This window comes from Ambystoma mexicanum, chromosome 3p (assembly GCF_040938575.1).
Source record: "Ambystoma mexicanum isolate Mex_15411 chromosome 3p, UKY_AmexF1_1, whole genome shotgun sequence".
Classification (NCBI taxonomy): domain Eukaryota; kingdom Metazoa; phylum Chordata; class Amphibia; order Caudata; family Ambystomatidae; genus Ambystoma; species Ambystoma mexicanum.
The window spans coordinates 756,291,921-756,310,169 of record NC_090925.1 but is presented as its reverse complement, the minus strand read 5'-3'; the positions used below and the strand labels follow the sequence as shown (position 1 = coordinate 756,310,169).

General features: G+C 48.1%; 1 protein-coding gene across 1 annotated transcript in view; it reads left to right on the top strand.

The window, feature by feature from the left end:
- The window catches only part of LOC138580811 (active breakpoint cluster region-related protein-like), a 392,929-nt gene that overhangs the window by 152,965 nt on the left and 221,715 nt on the right, over nt 1-18,249 (top strand). Inside the window, exon 10 of the mRNA XM_069651664.1 lies at nt 4,079-4,247. Within this exon, the coding sequence (XP_069507765.1) occupies nt 4,079-4,247 (169 nt within the window). The remainder of the gene's footprint in view (nt 1-4,078; nt 4,248-18,249) is intronic.

Below are 18,249 nucleotides of genomic sequence, written 5' to 3'. Positions count from 1 at the left end.
TGCCATTGCTGCCTAGATCACACAGCGTGTTGAATCCCGTCAGCCAGCTCACCAACCTGAAGCTGAATCGCCCCCTCAGAAATCTCCTAAAAGCTTGGCTCAATGCTGTTGCACCCAAAAAGACAAGGAACTATACTGTGAAAAGGTCTTGGACGCCTGGTGCACTTTCTAGCGGCAAAGTGTACTATCAAGCTCCCTTCTCTACCTTTATTCTACAAAGACATATCCTTGAACTATTGGCCTTTTTGCCAAGTCTCAGGCCTGTACACCCCTGCAGATCAACCCAGAGTTCCCTTTCACACCAAGTTATACATTGGCCCTCATTACGACCCTGGCGGATTTTTTCCGCCATCGGCGGACTTTTCCGCCATGGCGCAAAGTCCCTTTACGCCATGGCGGATGGCGGACTTACCGCCCCATTCCGAGGTCGGCGGGGCGGTAAGTCCCCATTGACCCATTTACCCTTCCCCATTCCCATTTCGGCCCCATAGGGCTCAATGGGAGTGGGGAAGGTGTTAATTACGCCACCGTACACTACGGTGGCGTAATTAACACCGAGGTCCCATAGCGCCATGGATTTTTACGCCCGCAAAAAGCGGGCGGAAAAATGACCATGGCGCTATGGGAACTCGTAGTTGGCGGTAAGGGGTCGGCGCAGCTAACGCTGGCGCAAACCCCTTACCGCCAGGGTCCTAATGAGGGCCATTCTCTGCTTCTTTTACAGAGGTGGGTTTGTACTGTTTTTACATAGTTTGTCGTATTCATTATTTTATTATTTTTTATTGAACTTGATGAAACATTTATTTATTTTGAAACAGTTGTATTAAAGCCGTTTGGTGGCTATCGTTATCAACTGAAACCTCTCCTGAAAATATAACCTGCCCTTGGCCTTTGCTTCCAAGAGGCAGAGGAGTTATGCCTGCAGGGCTTTGCTGGTTTCACCTTATGATTTGAATCCCTGATGGTTTAGTAGTTGTGCAGGGCTAAGCAGGCTCTTTAACCACTGCTCAGACCTGTACTCCTACAGAGCATCAGTCATGTCGGACTCATCAGGTAAACATTAGTAATAATTATCACAGGACAATATACAGATGGGGGTGTGCACAAGATTGACACAATCTATGTTTCACCAAGGTGTTACTGAAAGTTCCAGGTCTTCAGTTCTTACCTAAACTAAAGGACACTTTGAGCAGTCTCGATTACCTTCGGGATATAATTCCAGAGGACCAGAGAGTAACATGAGAAGGACTGTTTCCTGCCTTTCTCCTTGTGAGTGAGTCTTGCTTCCAGTCTAGTATTAAACTTAAAGCGAGATGACCATATGCCAATATTTTTAATTTGCCCATCAGGTAGGTCATTGCACAAGCAATGGCTGCCTTGTAGGTGAGGCAGACAGTTTCTAACAAGAACATATTCAAGATGGTGATTCAGTGTAAGTTGTGCAATGTGGGGTTGATGTGGTCAACTGTACTGGAGCTGGTGATGAGGCGAGCCATGGAATGGTGAGCTGCTTTGAGGGGGACATGTGAGCATCTAGGAGTTCTGCAAGGAGGACGTTAACCCATCGAAATACAAGATCACTAGTGCCTGCACCATCATTTGGAAGTCCTAGGTTAGAAGAAAAGGCTTGATCTTGTGGAGTAGAGAGGTCTGATACTAAGCTGTTTCAACCTTTTTTCGATGTGTTGTTGGAAGAATGGATTGCTATTCAAAAGACTCAGGATTTTGCTGTGTGTGAGGTGGCATTTGAATCTGTCCAGGCATATTGCTTGTCCAGCCACCTTTGAGTGGTCACCTGCTTGGAGGGGTGGTCCAGGAGTAAAAATTCAGTGTTGGTGAGGTTACATTTTGAAGATGCACTTTTTATCCACGTATGAATGGTTGCAAGGTAGGAATGGGGGTGAGCAACTTCCTGTGGGCCCTTGACATTAATTGTGTATCATCTGCATACTGGTGTATCACTATGTTGGGGTTATGTAGGAGTGACCGCAGCAGTTCCATATGGAGGTGGAAGATGACTGGAGAGCGACTCAAACCCTCAGAGACCCCACAGGTGACTGAGCAGCGTTGTAGACATTGGGGGTCATTCCGAGGTTGGAGGTAAGGGATTACCGCCGCCTGTAAGGGCACCGATGGCGGTAATCCCTTACCTCCGTATTCCGAGTTCCCTTTGCGGGCCCCTCTTTACCTCCTGCTTTTAGCAGGAGTAAATTACGGGGCCCGCAAAGTGACCTTGGAGTAAATTACGGCACCGTAATTTACGGTGCTGTAATTACCTCCTTCCCCATTCCCATTGAGCCCTATGGGGGCAGAAATGGAGATGGGGAAGGGCTATGGTGAATGGGGAATTACCGGTCCATCCAACCTTGGAATGGACCGGTAATTACTCCATTCACCATGCCAGTATTCCATGGAGTAAATAGCTCCATGGTTGCCAACCATGGAGCTATTTACTCCATGCTGTAGGCCTAACTCGGAATGAGGGCCATTAACTTTAATTTCTTGAGAACTGTTATCCTTGTCTCAGCCTCTGCTGCCCGTGACTGTCGTTTTGCAGGGAGACTACCAATCCCCCAGGTGTGTTGACTTGAGGTGCACACAGCACTGCAGGTCTGCATCAAAGGCTTTAACTCATTAACCAACCATCTTGGTTTCATCATGTGAGGCCCTGGCTTCTGTACATTTGGGGTTAGCTGTTTGTTAACATTAATATTTTAGGCTATGCTTCACGAGACCTCACAGAGCAGACTTGCAATTCTCTGTGCAGGAGAGTGTGGCTCATGAGCCGTGTCTCTGATTAAACTAAGCTGTCACATTTCCACTATTCAAGTTGCGGACACCCGTGGTAGGCTTCCCAAGAGGAGATGCAGAAAAAGACTCACAGTGTCCATCAAACACATTCCTGGTTGGTGAAACAAGTTCTACTTGGTGGTTATTGACAAGTAACACTGGCTGCCATCATGATTGCAAGGTCTGTTCAAGTCCTACCAGGACCTTGCCCTTTAGCAGGTCTGACACAAACCTCCAGTCTAAGGATTGGGGGTTTCCATCCAGGCTGGCTTAGGGCTCCTCAAGGATGTAAGGATATTGTGGCACAGAAGCCTTGGGATGGACTGGGTAACACCCTTTTAACACCTTCAGACTAAACATACTGTGAGGTTAGGAGTCCCCAGCCATCATGATCTTCTCAGTTACATCCCCTGGCTTGAGGCATGGGACTTTGTCACAGAACCCATATAGATGTTGAAACGTAAGAGCTATAGAAGGGATTAAAGGAGCATGCCGTAGAAAGCAATTTCGTGGTCGATTGACTGATTCTAATTGCATTCTGTGGTTATGGAGTATGACAATCAATTTTCAGATGAAGTTAATTGCCCAGATCCTCTCTCTCAATTGCTTAACCAAAATGTCATCATCTACCTTGTTGATGTACGCAGGTCGAGAGGTTTTGTAGCTGCTTTGTGGTCTTCATCCACAGAGCAGAGTAAATCCTCATGGATTTTCACAATTGCAGACTATACACCTTTGGCTGATCTTTAGCCTGATTGGTGGGTGTGAAGTAGGACTTTGTGTTCCACATTTCCTTGAGGTTTCCTTGTCACTTGGCTGTGTAGGATTTGGTCAAATTGATACAAGGTACCGTGATTTTTGCATGTTCGTTGTCGGTGGACCTGTCAATGAGCTGTGTCAGAGGCTGGTAGTGATGAAAGGTATGAAAAAATTGACCAGTGGCCAATGGAGATGGCAGCCATTTTAATTGCATAATAAGGCCATCAATATCCTCTGGAAGGGAATGATAGGGGGCCCTGTTAAGTGGGGGGTAAATACATCAGTGTCTTATAGGAGAGGGAGTTGGCCATGGTAGGTGTGAGTAAATCCACTAGTTCCCTATGTGCTGGCCATGTTAGGTTTAGTAAATCCATCCTTGCCCTATGATGGTGGGGGCCATGATAGGTGTTTGCAGACATACTGATGTGCTTTGGAAGCTGGCAGCAAGTATATTATGGGTGGGAGGTGGTTTAACTCCATCATCTCCAAGATGAGTACTTCTGACTGATCTGTCCCCACCTTTCTTCAGGAAGCAGGAAGGCTACAAGTGTGAGTGGTTTGTGCCTCTCACTGACGTGACCCTGCAGTCCCCCTTGGAGAGTGAAGTGCCACTGTCATTCCCAAGTGAGTCCCTGGAGCTTCTTGATGACGTACGGCTGAGGATCTACCAGGCCAAACTTGAGCTGCAAGAAGAGAAGGTGAGGACACCGGGGTGGGATCCCTGCTGTATGGTTGCTCAGGCTGATGATTAGTGCTTTGCGTGCCTTTTCTGTAGAATGGCCTGCTTTGAATTCTGAGTGCTTATCTTCTTCAGGATGTGAACCTGGCATTCATTTCAGTGTCCCCTGAAATGGAATTTCATAACTCCAGAGGGGAAAACCTTGCACACAGATTGGATTTGTATACTCTGGCTTACTGGTCACTGTGCACAGCCAGAACTAGAATTCTGTGCCTTCTTGAATGATCCTTGGGAGGAGAGTAGAGACATGAATCATTTTCACCTTGGGATAGCAATGACATGTGTATTGCTTTTCTTTGTCTAATGGAATAGGATGCTGGTGGAGAGCACAGAAGGATGCAAATTCCTAAACAATGTTCCTGCCCTTGCCAATAAATTGGACTTTCACATTGTAGTTAGGTCTGCTGTCTGACATTGCTGTTGTGTTGATCCCTTGCCTGGCATTGATGCTGCGTCAGTATCTCTCATCACTAACATTGGTGCGATATTGCTTCTTTGTCTTGTATTAATAGCCAGTGGTTCCTTGTTCACAGACACTGACAATGATTTGGAATGTTCACTTGTATTAGTGGTGGCTTTGGTCCCTCATCTACCACCGAAGATCCTTTGTCTGGAATAGAAAGTAGGAGGGTCCCTTTTCTGGTGTTGATTGCGGATTCCTCCCATTTTAGGCGTTCATGGTGGTTTATGTCTTGTATGGTGCCCGGCGGTATGTTGTACCTTGACTTATACTGTTGGGCTGTTTGTACCTTCTGGTAGATGATTGGGAGGGAGGGGATGGTAGACATTAGCAAGATATCCCTTTTTGGTGCTAATGGTAATTTGGTTCCTAGTCTGATATTATTCACATTGGTCATTTTGATTGGAGCTGATTGCGAGCATTTTCCTTATCTTTTGTTAATAGTGCATTAGTCCTTTGTTGGATAATAACGGTGGCTGAGCACTTATTTGTTGTTGCTAGTGGGTTGGTCCGTTTTCAGGTGATGCTGATAAATTGGTGACTTGCATGTTGTTGATGATGTCTGGTGTTAATAGTAGGTTTGTCTCAAATCTGTTTTTAATGGTAGTTAAGCCCTGGTTTGGTATTGCTTGTATTTTGGTCCCTTAGGCTGACATTGGTGAGGACCAGGCCCATTTCTGGTATTAAAATAGTAGGCTATGTCCTTGGTTTAATGGGATGGTGTTTTAATTCCTTGTCTTGTACTGATATTTGAATTGTTGATTTGTGCTCTGTTGGTATGTTGTCTGATATTGCGAGTGAGATGGACTTTCAGCTGGCGTTCACAGTGGCCCGATCTCTGTTAGGCTGTTGACAACAGGGTGTTTCACTGTCTTGTGTTGACTGTCCATTTTCTGATGCTGAAAGTGGATTTGTCCTTTGTCCAGTACTCATAGAGGATTGAACCTTTGTTTGGTATTGATTTCCTCTGGTGTCAGGCTTTCAATGGCCATAGATAGAGGTGTGGGGGCTAGGTTGTTGAAGGGTGCTGCCTCCCACAAAATGCATTCTTGTATCTATCAATGATTAGGCAAACCTCAGACTCTTTGAGCATCCCCAGTTCATCTTCGGTTGTGCAGTGGAACAAGAGTCGACGACTAATCCGCAGTTGGTGGAGAGCATGTGTCAAATAGACTATATTACAATAGCAATAGCAAATAAAGTAGGGACATCAAGAAAGGGGTATAGTTAGGGAAGATTTTTCATTTTATGCCAAATCTGCTTCACCTGCGAGCCCCCCAGGACTTTTTGCTATACTTGTGGATATCTTTTCTATGTTCCTGGGTTAGTGGTAACTTTTCCCCCCACTCACCCATCCTTTAACTCTCACTATGGGAGTCATTTTTGTGTCCCTCCATACTATATTTTTGGATTCATACTTTCCTCCAACTTTTGGACATATTACACTGTTGCAGCACACAGCACTTTCTGTGCAGTGTTGCTGGGGAGCCCCTTGGGCTTCCCTATTTATTTTCTCTTATTTTCCTTGTGAGAACTAATGTTTCCACGGTTAGACTAGTACTTTTTATCCCTTCTACATTTTACATTGTAAAATCAGCACACCCCACCTTACGTGGATTGCACTCCATCCCCTTTCTAACTGCCCCTGTAATATTTCTGTTACAGTGACAGGCATACTTGAATGGCTGGTGACAGTGGACATGTTCTACCGACTTTTGTGTAACTTTTACCCACAGGCTGTGTTCGTAGACACAATAATGCACAGAAGGGTTACCATTGACCCAAAATGGTGGCTGCATTCTTTTTTAGCCATTTCTTGTGTGCTTGTTTTTTCTTGGTCATTCTTCTGACATGCTGGGTGGGGGAGTTCCTGGTTTGATTTTGTGTTCTGCAGGACTCCCATTGTGAAGCCCGCCGAAGCGCCAGAGTGTCTGTGAACACATGAAATGAGTGAGGAGTCTGAAGCCCTGCAGTCCTTTGTCTTGTGGAATCCCTGCCTGGAACCAGTTCCAACCTAAGTTTGAATGTAGCATGAGTGCTGATTGGCTGGGTTCCAGGATAAATACCTTGGATCTTTAGGCTGAAAACAAGTCAACCGCTGGAGTTGAATCGGATGAGGAAGAAGAAGAGAAGACGCCTGTAGCTACTTCCGGTGACAAGAGATACCTGGTGAGTGACCACTGCTATTCTGATCCTTTCTTCCATGCAACAGAGAAGCCCCAAAGAGGACGGCTCCAACCCTTGGACTGGTTGGATCATTCAGTATTAAGAAGATCTGCATTTTGAGCCATCCCACAATGAGTGGTAGCCTTTCTGGGCTGCACACCGCCAGTATCCTGGGACCTCGAGGCTGAGTGCTGTGCATCATCTTCTGAAGAACAAATATCTTTGAAACTTTGGTGGACTCCTTCCAGACCTCCAGAAGCAATATTCCACTCCTTGAAGTCCCCTCACCAGAGTGCTAGATTGAGAAAGTGAGGTGAATTGTTCAGACAACAACCGTTCTTCATCTGGTGTCCTGGGAAAGCCTATGAAACTACAAAGCCATGAGAGGCAATGAAGATTTCCTTTGCTGGGAGCGTTTCCACTCAACTGCTGCTGCAAAATACCATCCAGTGTCCTTTCTCAAGAATCCAAGACCGATTCCTGTAGCTGCTGCATGATAGGATATGATATGGCATTTATAACACGTCCATACACAAGTGTTTCAAGGCGCATTGTGAGGGTGTCCGCCTGCATCATCTTTTTCACCTCTAAGGTACTGTGGGACTTGAGGTAATACTTACCCAAAGTCATTGGGCCTCATTACAAGTATGGCGGTAAGGCAACAACGGCACCGGTATCAGTACCGGCACTGTTGCTACCGTACCGCAATACTAGGAGTTCTGCTCGCGGGTGCCCTTGCAGCTACCAGGTCTGACCTGGTGGCCGTACCGGCACCCGCGAGCAGAACATGATGGTAGCACCAGTACCGTTATTAACAGTAACGGTGCTACCACCCTCCCCATTCCCATTGGGCCCTATGGGGCTCAATGGGGATGTACCATGTCCGGCACCCGCGAAAGGGCAATTACTGGTACTGGTAATTGCCCATAAGTGGGTGCCGGACCCGGATGCGAGTTTGGAGGTAGCCTTGCTGGTAAAACCGGCAAGGCTACCTCCAACCTCGTAATGAGGCCCATTGTGTCACTCCTGTGTGGCTAGGGTGAGGATTCGTACGTTTGGGAGTTCACCCATACAGGTTCGCCCAGGCCTAACGCTGGTGCGCATTCAGAGAGCCTTCTATGAAGGTCCTGAACCCTTTTACCCACTTTTAAGTACTGTACCTACTTGTTATAGAAGATATCCTCTAGAACTCGGAATTTCCTACAGTTGTGCCTGATCTTATTTTGCCTTCTGCTGGCCACTGGACCACCAGTGTCCCCTTCTGCCTCTGAGAACACTCATATCTAGATTAGGGAAGGACATCTAAAGCATACGGCCTCTGTGGAGGAACTCTTACAGGTGTTCTTACTTGCTATTGTTGGCATTGTAACTATAATATTCCTGAAACAGAGTAAGTTACACATGTTGCAAGATACTTACTTGCTGCTGTTGGTAGGGTAACTGTATTATTCGTGAAACAGAATAAGTGACATAGTTTAATACAAAGTGGCTTTTGCTTACCTTGAATTGCATACTACTATTCTAAAAGTGTTTTAAACAGTGCTTTACTTACCAGAGGTACTGTATTGGTTTGTATACTGCGTTTATTGTTTCTGATAGTACATACCTTTCTAAAGAATTCTCTTTACCTGTGTATGTATAAAATAAACCATTATTTTTACACACACACACATATATATATATATTTCTGATGTTTGTTAATCTGCTTAGAATCACATGCTGTGCATAGGTCCGACATCCAGTGGTCACTGCGGAGTATTGCATTTTGTTTTTTGTAGTCGAAAAGGGGACGTCGACAAGGCGTGTCTGTAACACTATCCCTATAGTGACGTGCGTTGTACCCATAATCCCTCACGCGTCGAGGTCCCTCAGATTGTTTTTTTCCGCCCAGCTTCTGGTCGCCTTACGCGGAGCTCCTAGAGAGACATTGCAAATACTTACTACGGACCTCGGTCCTTAATTATACTTATTATATTATTAAAGATCCCTCCCCTCGACGTTAGCTGTGAAGCTGTTTCTCCGCCGAGCAAGTTTTCGACGGAGGGGAAGAGACGGAGGAGATCCTTCGGCGCTGCCGAACACGTGGCCTGGCCTCGCCAGCCAACATACAGTAGGGAGAGTGGGGGTTCGAACTTTTATCTTCTCTTTGAGAATGTCTTTCTTTCTCCCCTATCTTTCCCTTGGGGTTGTTATCACCAGTTATTATTGCCTCAGCTATGGAGAGGACACCTTTTAAGTTTTGCCCACGCTGTAGGGGCAAATACACTTGGAAGGACAAACACAAGCTCTGTAATCGTTGCTTGCCCCTCGATCATAAGGAGGACAGCTGCGCGGCCTGTAAGCTCTTGAAACCAAGAACTCTTAAAGAACGCAAAGTTAAGAGGTGGGCGGACTACGCTATGTCGAAGTCAGTTTCCTCACCCGCCGCCGCTGTTACAGAAAGTGACGAGGAGGGTGATAACTCGACGTCCTTTACGGAAGTCATTAAGCCCCAGAAGGAGCGCTCGCGCTCCTCGACGTCCGTCCCCAGCCCCGACGGGCTCGGCTCACGCCCTGCTCATGGGGATGAACACCCCGGCGACAAGGACGCACACAGACCCCATAGGCCTAAGCACACAACCCACGGCTCTTCTTCGTCGAAGGATCCATCAGCGCCGAAGGGGACGCAGGGCACTCCGGCGTCTACCTCAGACCGTAAGGGTCTCAAGCCCCACCCGCAAACGCAGTCGCGATTGGGCTTTCATCAAACACGGGCGCTACCCCAAAATAATCCGACGTAACGCTCCATAGAGCGGCTGTCGAGGAACAACGTGTAACACAGGCAACGTCGACACCAGAGTCCTCTACTGACAACCTCGTTGTCGAGAGCCTGGCGAGAATTGTTTCCGAAGACAAACGTAAGCGGACGACGAAACAAATGTCGAATACCGCACAAAAAGCTATGGAAACGCCGAAAAAGCACAAGAGTAGCCAGGAACTGCCCCCTTCATCTAAGGGCACGTCAGAACTATCGGAGGGCTTTTCAGAGGGCGACGGTAACCTTTCTTCGACGTTGTGGGAGCGTTCTAAGCATTTTGAAGGTGAAAACACTGATTTCCCCCCTCTAGACTATTCAAGGGTCCCCCATGAGACCCTTGAAAGACTCCATTCTTGTATGGAGAAAAAGGAAAGGTTTTTGGGAAACCAAAACCCACCCACACCCAAAAGACCAAGAGAATGGCCCCAGGATGACCCTAGGGTCAAAATTCCTAGGCTGTTTCCCCCTTCTACAGACGTATATGACCTCACTGAAGAGGAGCAATACCTCCAGGAAGATGATGAGTGTTTGGGTGGAGAGGAAGAACATGAGGAAGAGGGGTTTGAAGAAGATCCTTACACTAGTGCAGGAGCTTTCGAAGAAGATACAGCTACCTCGCAGCCCTGGCAATCCCCATCAGTGCAGCCTTGGCAATCCCCATCAGTGCACTCAGACCCTGATGTCTTTCACCCTTCTCCTCCGAAGGATTCACCTATTGGAAACACCTCTCCCATAGATGACCAACCTTCACTCAATGCACTATTGCGCAAGGCAGCAGCGCATTTTGAAATAGACACAGGGGAGACTCTTCCTGACATAGACTTTGTAGAGAAAGTTATTAAAGAAAAAGCCCCCGTTAGTCAGTCTATTCCACTCCTGGCTTCTATAAAGAGAAGAATAACTCCTTCCCTTTCCAATCCTGCCTTAGTCAGAGGGGTCAACCCTCGGATAGAAAAGCTCTTCAGCCCTTCGCCCTCTGACCCTTTGTACATCAGAGGCCATTCTATTCCGGACTCCCTCGTAGTTACTAATACAAGGAAAAGAGCAGGTGTACCAGTATCCACTAGTGAGGCACCACCTGACAAAGAGGACAAAAAGCTCTATGCACTTGGGAAGAGAATCACGACATCCGCCGCCTTTTCAACTAGGATTGCAAATAACAATTCCCTACTAGCTAGCTACGCAGATGCGCAGTGGAGCAAGCTGCGCAGCGAAACAGAGGACGCACCAGAACCCCTGCGTTCACGCCTGTTAGCTACAATCTCAGAGGGAACTCTTGTAAACCAGGGCATCGTAAAGAACTCCTTAGATGCCGCAGAGACGGCTGGCCGTTCCCTGGTTCAGGGAATACTTCTCAAACGCCATGTCTGGCTGCGCAATTCGGGATTTAAGCCGGAAACCCAGGCTTCCCTGATAAATAAACCCATAGAACAAACACATCTGTTTGGGAAAGCAGTTGATGAGGCCCTAGAACATGCGAAGAAAGAGTTTGATACCATCAAGACTCTTGACCAAATTTCTAGGCCCCCTAACAGACGCGGCTATGGCAATAGACGCTCCTTTCGTGGCCAACGCCAGCAGCAAAACCAACAGCAATTTTACTCTGCTACCAACTGGCCCTCTAACCAGGGTAACAACACCCAGTTCAGTCAAAGAGGCCAACGCCGTTGCAGAGGAAGAGGTCGCGGCTCCAGCCCCAAAGGTTCCACGCCCAATACCAACAAATGACCCGAAGATTCGGGTCCCCTCCCATGCATCACCGGTCGGGGGCCCGCTAACATCGTTCCTTTTAGCATGGGAGGGAATATCGTCAGACCGCTGGGTATTATCCACCATAGCCCACGGATACTGCATTGAATTCAACGGTTCTCCGAAGTACAGACCCCCACGGAACCGACGCATGACGCCGGAACACCTCACCATTCTTCTTCAAGAAGTAGAAGAGCTACTGAAAAAAGAAGCTGTAGAGGCTGTCCCCCTATCTCAGGTAACAGAAGGTATTTATTCAGTGTACTTCCTTGTACCCAAAAAGGACTTAACCATGCGCCCTGTATTAGATCTGCGCCCAGCGAACAAGTTTGTCAAACCCCAAAAGTTTCGTATGGTGACCTTGCAGGAAGTAATCCCACTGTTATCACAAGGGGATTACATGACAACACTGGACATGAAAGATGCATACTTTCATATTTTAATGTTGCCAGCGCACAGAAAATAAATCAGGTTCAAGATAGAGAACAAACACTACCAGTTCAGAGTACTACCCTTCGGGATAGCATCTGCACCAAGGGTATTCACGAAAGTACTGGCAGTGGCAGCGGCCCACCTGCGCAGGTTATCCATCCCGGTATACCCTTACCTCTACGACTGGCTCATAACAGGGGATTTTTACGAAACATGCTTCTCCAATACCCAAAAGACTGTAGACCTGTAGCCGCGTCTGTTAGGGGGCCTAGAAATTTGGTCAAGAGTCTTGATGGTATCAAACTCTTTCTTCGCATGTTCTAGGGCCTCAGCAACTGCTTTCCCAAACAGATGTGTTTGTTCTGCGCTTGCTAGGGATGATGGCGTCATGTATTTATTTGGTACCTCACGCGCGCCTGCGCATGCGCCCAATGCAAGAGTGGCTCAACAGCCAGTGGTGTCAGGCCAGCGGACAATGGGACGATCTAGTGGTAGTCTCGCAGGCCTTGGTTCTCTCGCTACGGTGGTGGACAAAAGAAAACCTGTTATTAGGGAAAACTTTTGCCACACCCGCAGTGGAAGCCACTCTAACCACAGACGCATCCCTTACAGGATGGGGGGCTCACCTATCCCATCAGACTGCTCACGGAGCGTGGACTCCGAGCTTAGCATCCAAACATATAAACCTGCTGGAACTACTAGCGATGTTCAAAGCACTGAAAGCCTTTCAGGAACACCTACAAGGAAAGACAGTGATGGTCCTCACAGACAGCACCACAGCCATGTACTACCTCAACAAGCAAGGGGGCACTCACTCTCCAGGACTGTCCAAGCTGTCCCAGAACATCTGGAAGTGGGCTCTCAAACACAACATGTTCCTACTATCACAACATGTACCAGGGGAACTCAATCTGCTAGCAGACAAACTCAGCAGAGACTTCCTCCTGCCCGTAGAGTACGAATGGCGGTTACAAGAAGACATCCTCTTCGACGTCTTCATACAGTGGGGTTTCCCATAAATAGACCTGATCGCAACTCTGGGGAAAACTCTCAATGCCAAGATTACGCCTCCAGGTACCCCCAGAACCGGTCCAAGGGGAACGGTCTATCGATTCCATGGTCAGGGAAATTTGTTTACGCTTTTCCCCCGACTCCCCTTCTCAACAAGATAGTGCACAAGATGCACCAGGAACAAATTACCATGATCCTGGTGGCCCCTATGTGGGCCCGACAGCCATGGTTCGCTCACTTGTTGAAGATGTCTCTATCTCCTCCAGTGAAACTGCCCTGCCCGTACAACATGCTGTCACAAGACAGGGGCAGGACACTGCACCCATGCCCTCAGACCATGAACTTCACAGCCTGGCTCCTGAGGTCATAGAATTTGGACATTTACAACTTCCACAGAGGTGCATGGACATCCTCAGAGAGGCCAGAAAGCCTAACACTCGTCACTGCTATTCTAGCAAATGGAAAAGATTTGTCATCTGGTGTAGAGGGAAGAGTATCAACCCCGTTGACTGCTCTCCCACACAAATTATTCTGTACCTGACCCATTTACTGGACTCGGGTTTAGTATTCAATTCTATTAAAGTACACCTGGCAGCATTTTCGGCTTACACCACTTCACAACTCAAAGTATCGTGGTGCAATATCCCAGTAATCAAAGCCTTCATGGAAGGGGTTAAGAGAATACACCCTCCAATAGCAAACCCAGCTCCCGGCTGGGATTTAAATGTGGTACTCACCAGGCTCATGGGGTCACCCTTTGAACCCATGCACAAGGCAACTCTTAAAGATCTCACTCTTAAGACTGCTTTCCTAATAGCTATTACCTCCATTAGGAGAGTAAGTGAACTACAGGCCCTTTCGGTTTTAGACCCCTTTGTAACAGTTCACAAGGATAAAGTGGTTCTACGCACACACCCAAGGTTCGCACCGAAATTCATCTCCAAATTTCATGTCAACCAGTCTATAGAACTACCAACGTTCTTTCAAAATCCTTCAAATCTAGGAGAGAAAAGCCTGCATACACTTGATGTGCGCAGAGCTGTCATGTTTTACATGGAAAGAACTAGTCCACTGAGAAAGACTAATCAGTTCTTTGTCTCGGTGGCAGCAGGAAGAGAAAGAGATGCAGTTTCAAAATCCACTATATCTAGATGGATTGTACAATGCATCACTCTCTGTTACACTCTTGCTAAGAGAGAACTACCCTTCAAGCCAAGAGCACACTCTACTCGAGGCACTGGGGCATCCATAGCATTCATTGCAAATGTTCCCCTTGAGTCCATCTGCAAAGCGGCAACCTGGAGTTCTGTACACACCTTTACAAAACACTACTGTCTAGATGCTCACTCTAGATCTGATTCCCAGGTGGGACAAGCAGTATTAAGACATCTTTTCTCTACTGTTCCTTCTCACAACCCACCTCCAACTCCGGGTACTGCTCGCTAGTCTATGCACAGCATGTGATTCTAAGCAGATTAACAAACATCAGAAGACAATGCATTACTTATCGTAAAAGCATTTCTGATGGTTGTATCTGCTTAGATTCACATGCGCCCACCCTTCCTCCCCGCTCGGATGGAAGGAACATAGACATCCTTTTCTATATCTCTCTTTTCTGTAATCACTCACGTCTAGAAGGCTCCCTCAGGGCAGAAAAATACAAACAGAGGGACCTCGACGCATGAGGGATTATGGGTACAACGCACGTCACTATAGGGATAGTGTTACAGACACGCCTTGTCGACGTCCCCTTTTCGACTACGAAAAACAAAAAGCAATACTCTGCAGTGACCACTGCATGTCGGACCTATGCACAGCATGTGAATCTAAGCAGATACAACCATCAGAAATGCTTTTACGGTAAGTAATGCATTGTCATATATATTCAGTGAAAAAACTTTGTTAAAGGGACGTTATGGTTAAGTTGCACTACGAAAAACCTATGAAATTCAGTAAAAAAACGTTGTTAAAGGGACGTTATGGTTCAAAGTAAAACCGAAACACCCCTGAAATTCGACAGTTATGGTAAGATAAGCAATCATAACTCGTGCCACCATGCACTGCTAACACTAACACCCAGTGTTAGCCATAGACTTGTTTCTAGTTAACTTAAAGGTAGGTGTCTGGGCAGCAAGAGACATTGGCCCTCATTACGACCCTGGCGGAAAGCAACTGACCTGACCGCCATAGCGTAAATAGCGTTTCCGCCATTGCACGACGGAGTAAAGTGCGGCTAATTCTGACCCATCGGGCACGAGCAGTACGCCATGGCGGAAGTGCAAAGTCCGCGATGGCGGAAATGTCCCCAAAACGCCCCTGACCGCCGTCGTACGGCGACCTAGGTGCAATTCCGCCACCGATCATAGCGGTCACCGTAATGAGCGGCAATCGGAAAATACGGTGACCGTAAATATACGGAAACGGAAGCAAAAACATGGTCCCGGAACGGGAAACAGCACGCCGTACACCTATAAAATCAGAATTTCCACACAACCATTAAAAATACTACCCTGAGACACATCCCAACCCGTCATCCACCCTAGTGAAACCAAAAACAATGGGAAAAGTAGCGAAAAAAGCGTGCGACCGCAAGCGGCAGGTCCACTTCTCCCATGAGGAACTCACGGTGCTCACAGAGACGATCCAGGAGAATGCTGCCGTCGTCTTCTCGACGCAAATGACCAGGACGGCACTTGCAAACAAGAAGGCCATATGGGCCCTGGTGGCACAGCGGGTAAGTGCGGTGGGGACCACACCCCGCAACCCACAGCAATGCCGAAAGCGATGGGACGACTTGCGGATACGCGTACGGAGCATACTATCCGCCAACCGTAACATTGCCACAGCTACCGGGGGAGGATCGGAATCACCCATCAAGTTGACCCCCTGGGAAGAAATCTGTGCCTCCACCATTGGAATGGAGACCATAGAGGGAGTCAGAGGGATGGAGAAAGGAGTGCAGACATCCGAAGAATCAGGTAGGTGTCCAAAATAAAACAATGCTAAAACCACAATGTCCAATCATGTGAAGTACCATGTGTCCACATAGTGCAACAGAAACACATGTCCAGGAGAACGTCCACATACATTGGCCTGATAGCGCACATTAAAAGTCACATTAAATAAATAAATAATTAAAATTCCTAAAAACACCCTCTACACGTGCAGCAGGCACCCCCTAACTGCAGGCTGCAAAACAACTGCATCCTCAATCCACACAAAAATGAAAACACCTCCAAGGCCCTGACCCAAATCACCCTCAGGTACCACCCCAATGCATGTGATACATTGCCATTCCAATTTCCACAGACCCATTAATAACGCTCGCCCTCCTTTACTCCACCACAGGGTCCGATTCAAACGACGAGCTCCAGGACACCCCTACCAGCACACCTGCAAAGAGGGCCAAGACCAACGGCCAAAGACCCTCCACCTCAGCTGCACGGATCAAGACACGGCAGCAGCACAAATCAAGTGGCAGCACACAGGAGGGGACTTCAACAGGCACCCCAGCACCCAGCATGGCCACAACAGCACCACCACAGGCCCCCCCAATGGATGCCACAGAAGGCACTGCTTCTGGTGGCAGCAGCACCATAGGTGACACTGCATTAATGGCAGCATGCTCCGACACAGAAAACGGTGATGTCGATGTAGGATCCATCCATGACCTGTCTCAATCCCCCTGTTTGTTTCATCCCGTACACCATGAGGATACCACGCAGGGGCACCCACAAGACGACGACTGGCCATCCCCCACAAGCCCTGTGTCAAGGCAACATGAGGTGATCAGCCCCTCTGTGACACCACCGCAAATGTCCATGGCCCAGCAGAGGCAACAGTCCCTCGACCAGGTGATCGTGCAGCAGCAGCAACTGGCCACGCTCCTCAAGGACCATGCTGATGAATGTGGGGGTACTAAGGCAGCCATAGAAACATGTACAGAGACACCGAGAGCCTGAGAGTACAAATGGAGAGAAGCACCGAGAGCCTGAGGGGGGAACTGCATGCGACGTCCAAAGACGTATGTGCTGAACTTGCCGCTGTGCGCCGTGTGCTCACTGAGCTCTCACAAACCCTTAGGGACATGCATGGACGTGAGCAGGCAGAGACATCATCCGTTGCAAGTTCCGTCCAGGGCAGCCCCCAACGTAGATCTGGGAGGAACCTGCGCTCCACAGGCAGGGGTGCCCCTGATACCCAGAGAGGGGGCTTGCAATAGCGTCTGCCCACTGACAATGAGCATCTTTGGACACTGGTGTTCGGGGGGGAGGTAGGAGGGTGGAGGGGGTGTGTTGGGCTTACTTGGGTGGCGGGTCGATGGGGTGTGTAACATAATTTCACATATGCGATAAACATTTCACTATCATCCAATGAGATGTGTGGACATTGATCTTTGTGTACGAGGCCATTATAGGCGTACAGTCCATATTGTGCATGTTCCAGACACACACAGTGCCACAAGTCCCGTGTCCATGTATCAGCCACCAGGCGTGAGTGCTAGAAGCATGAATCTATGATAATCTGACGAATTTCACGGCCCTCCTGTGCCTCGCGGACTCCTTGACGTGCTGCCACATCCCCACCCTCATCATGACCATATTCAGGTGCTTGCAGTTCTGCGTCAGGGGGCATGGGCACATTTCTACGTACGCACATGTTGTGTAGCATGACACATGCCATGACCATCTTTGCAACCTTCTCATGGCGGTACAGGAGTGCCCCGCCAGACCTGCTGAGGCAGCGGAAACGACCCTTCAGTAGGCCGAATGCCTGTTCTATGACTACACGGGTACGTGAGTGGGCATGGTTGTAGTCCTCCTCATGCTGGTTCTGTGGGTTCCGGAGTGGTGTAAGGAGCCATCTCTTCAGTGGATACCTGGCATCACCTGTATGTGGACAATAAAGGATGTTTGAGGAATGCCATTGCTACGTAAGCACCCCCACCCTTCCTGCCAGGTCATTGCCGCATCACATACCCCACATTATCATGCATGAAATGAGACTCACCGAGTAGCCAGGATCTGTTCCCTGCGTGTCGCTCCATGTAGCGTGGTATTGTAGAGTTCCGTAAGACCATGGAATCATGGGTTGATCCAGGAAATCGGGCACAACAATGTGTAATGATCCTGTTGGAGTCACACACCATTTGTACATTAAGAGAATGATATTGTTTTCGGTTGCGGTACTGGGCCTCCATGGCATGTGGGACAACCAATTCCACATGGGTGCAGTCGATGGCACCAATGCAACCCGGTATGCCGCCAAGTGCATGGAATCCCACTTTTGTGTTTGTAATCTCCTGCTCCGAGCGTGGTAAAGAGATGTAGTCGTCTGCGTGCTTCA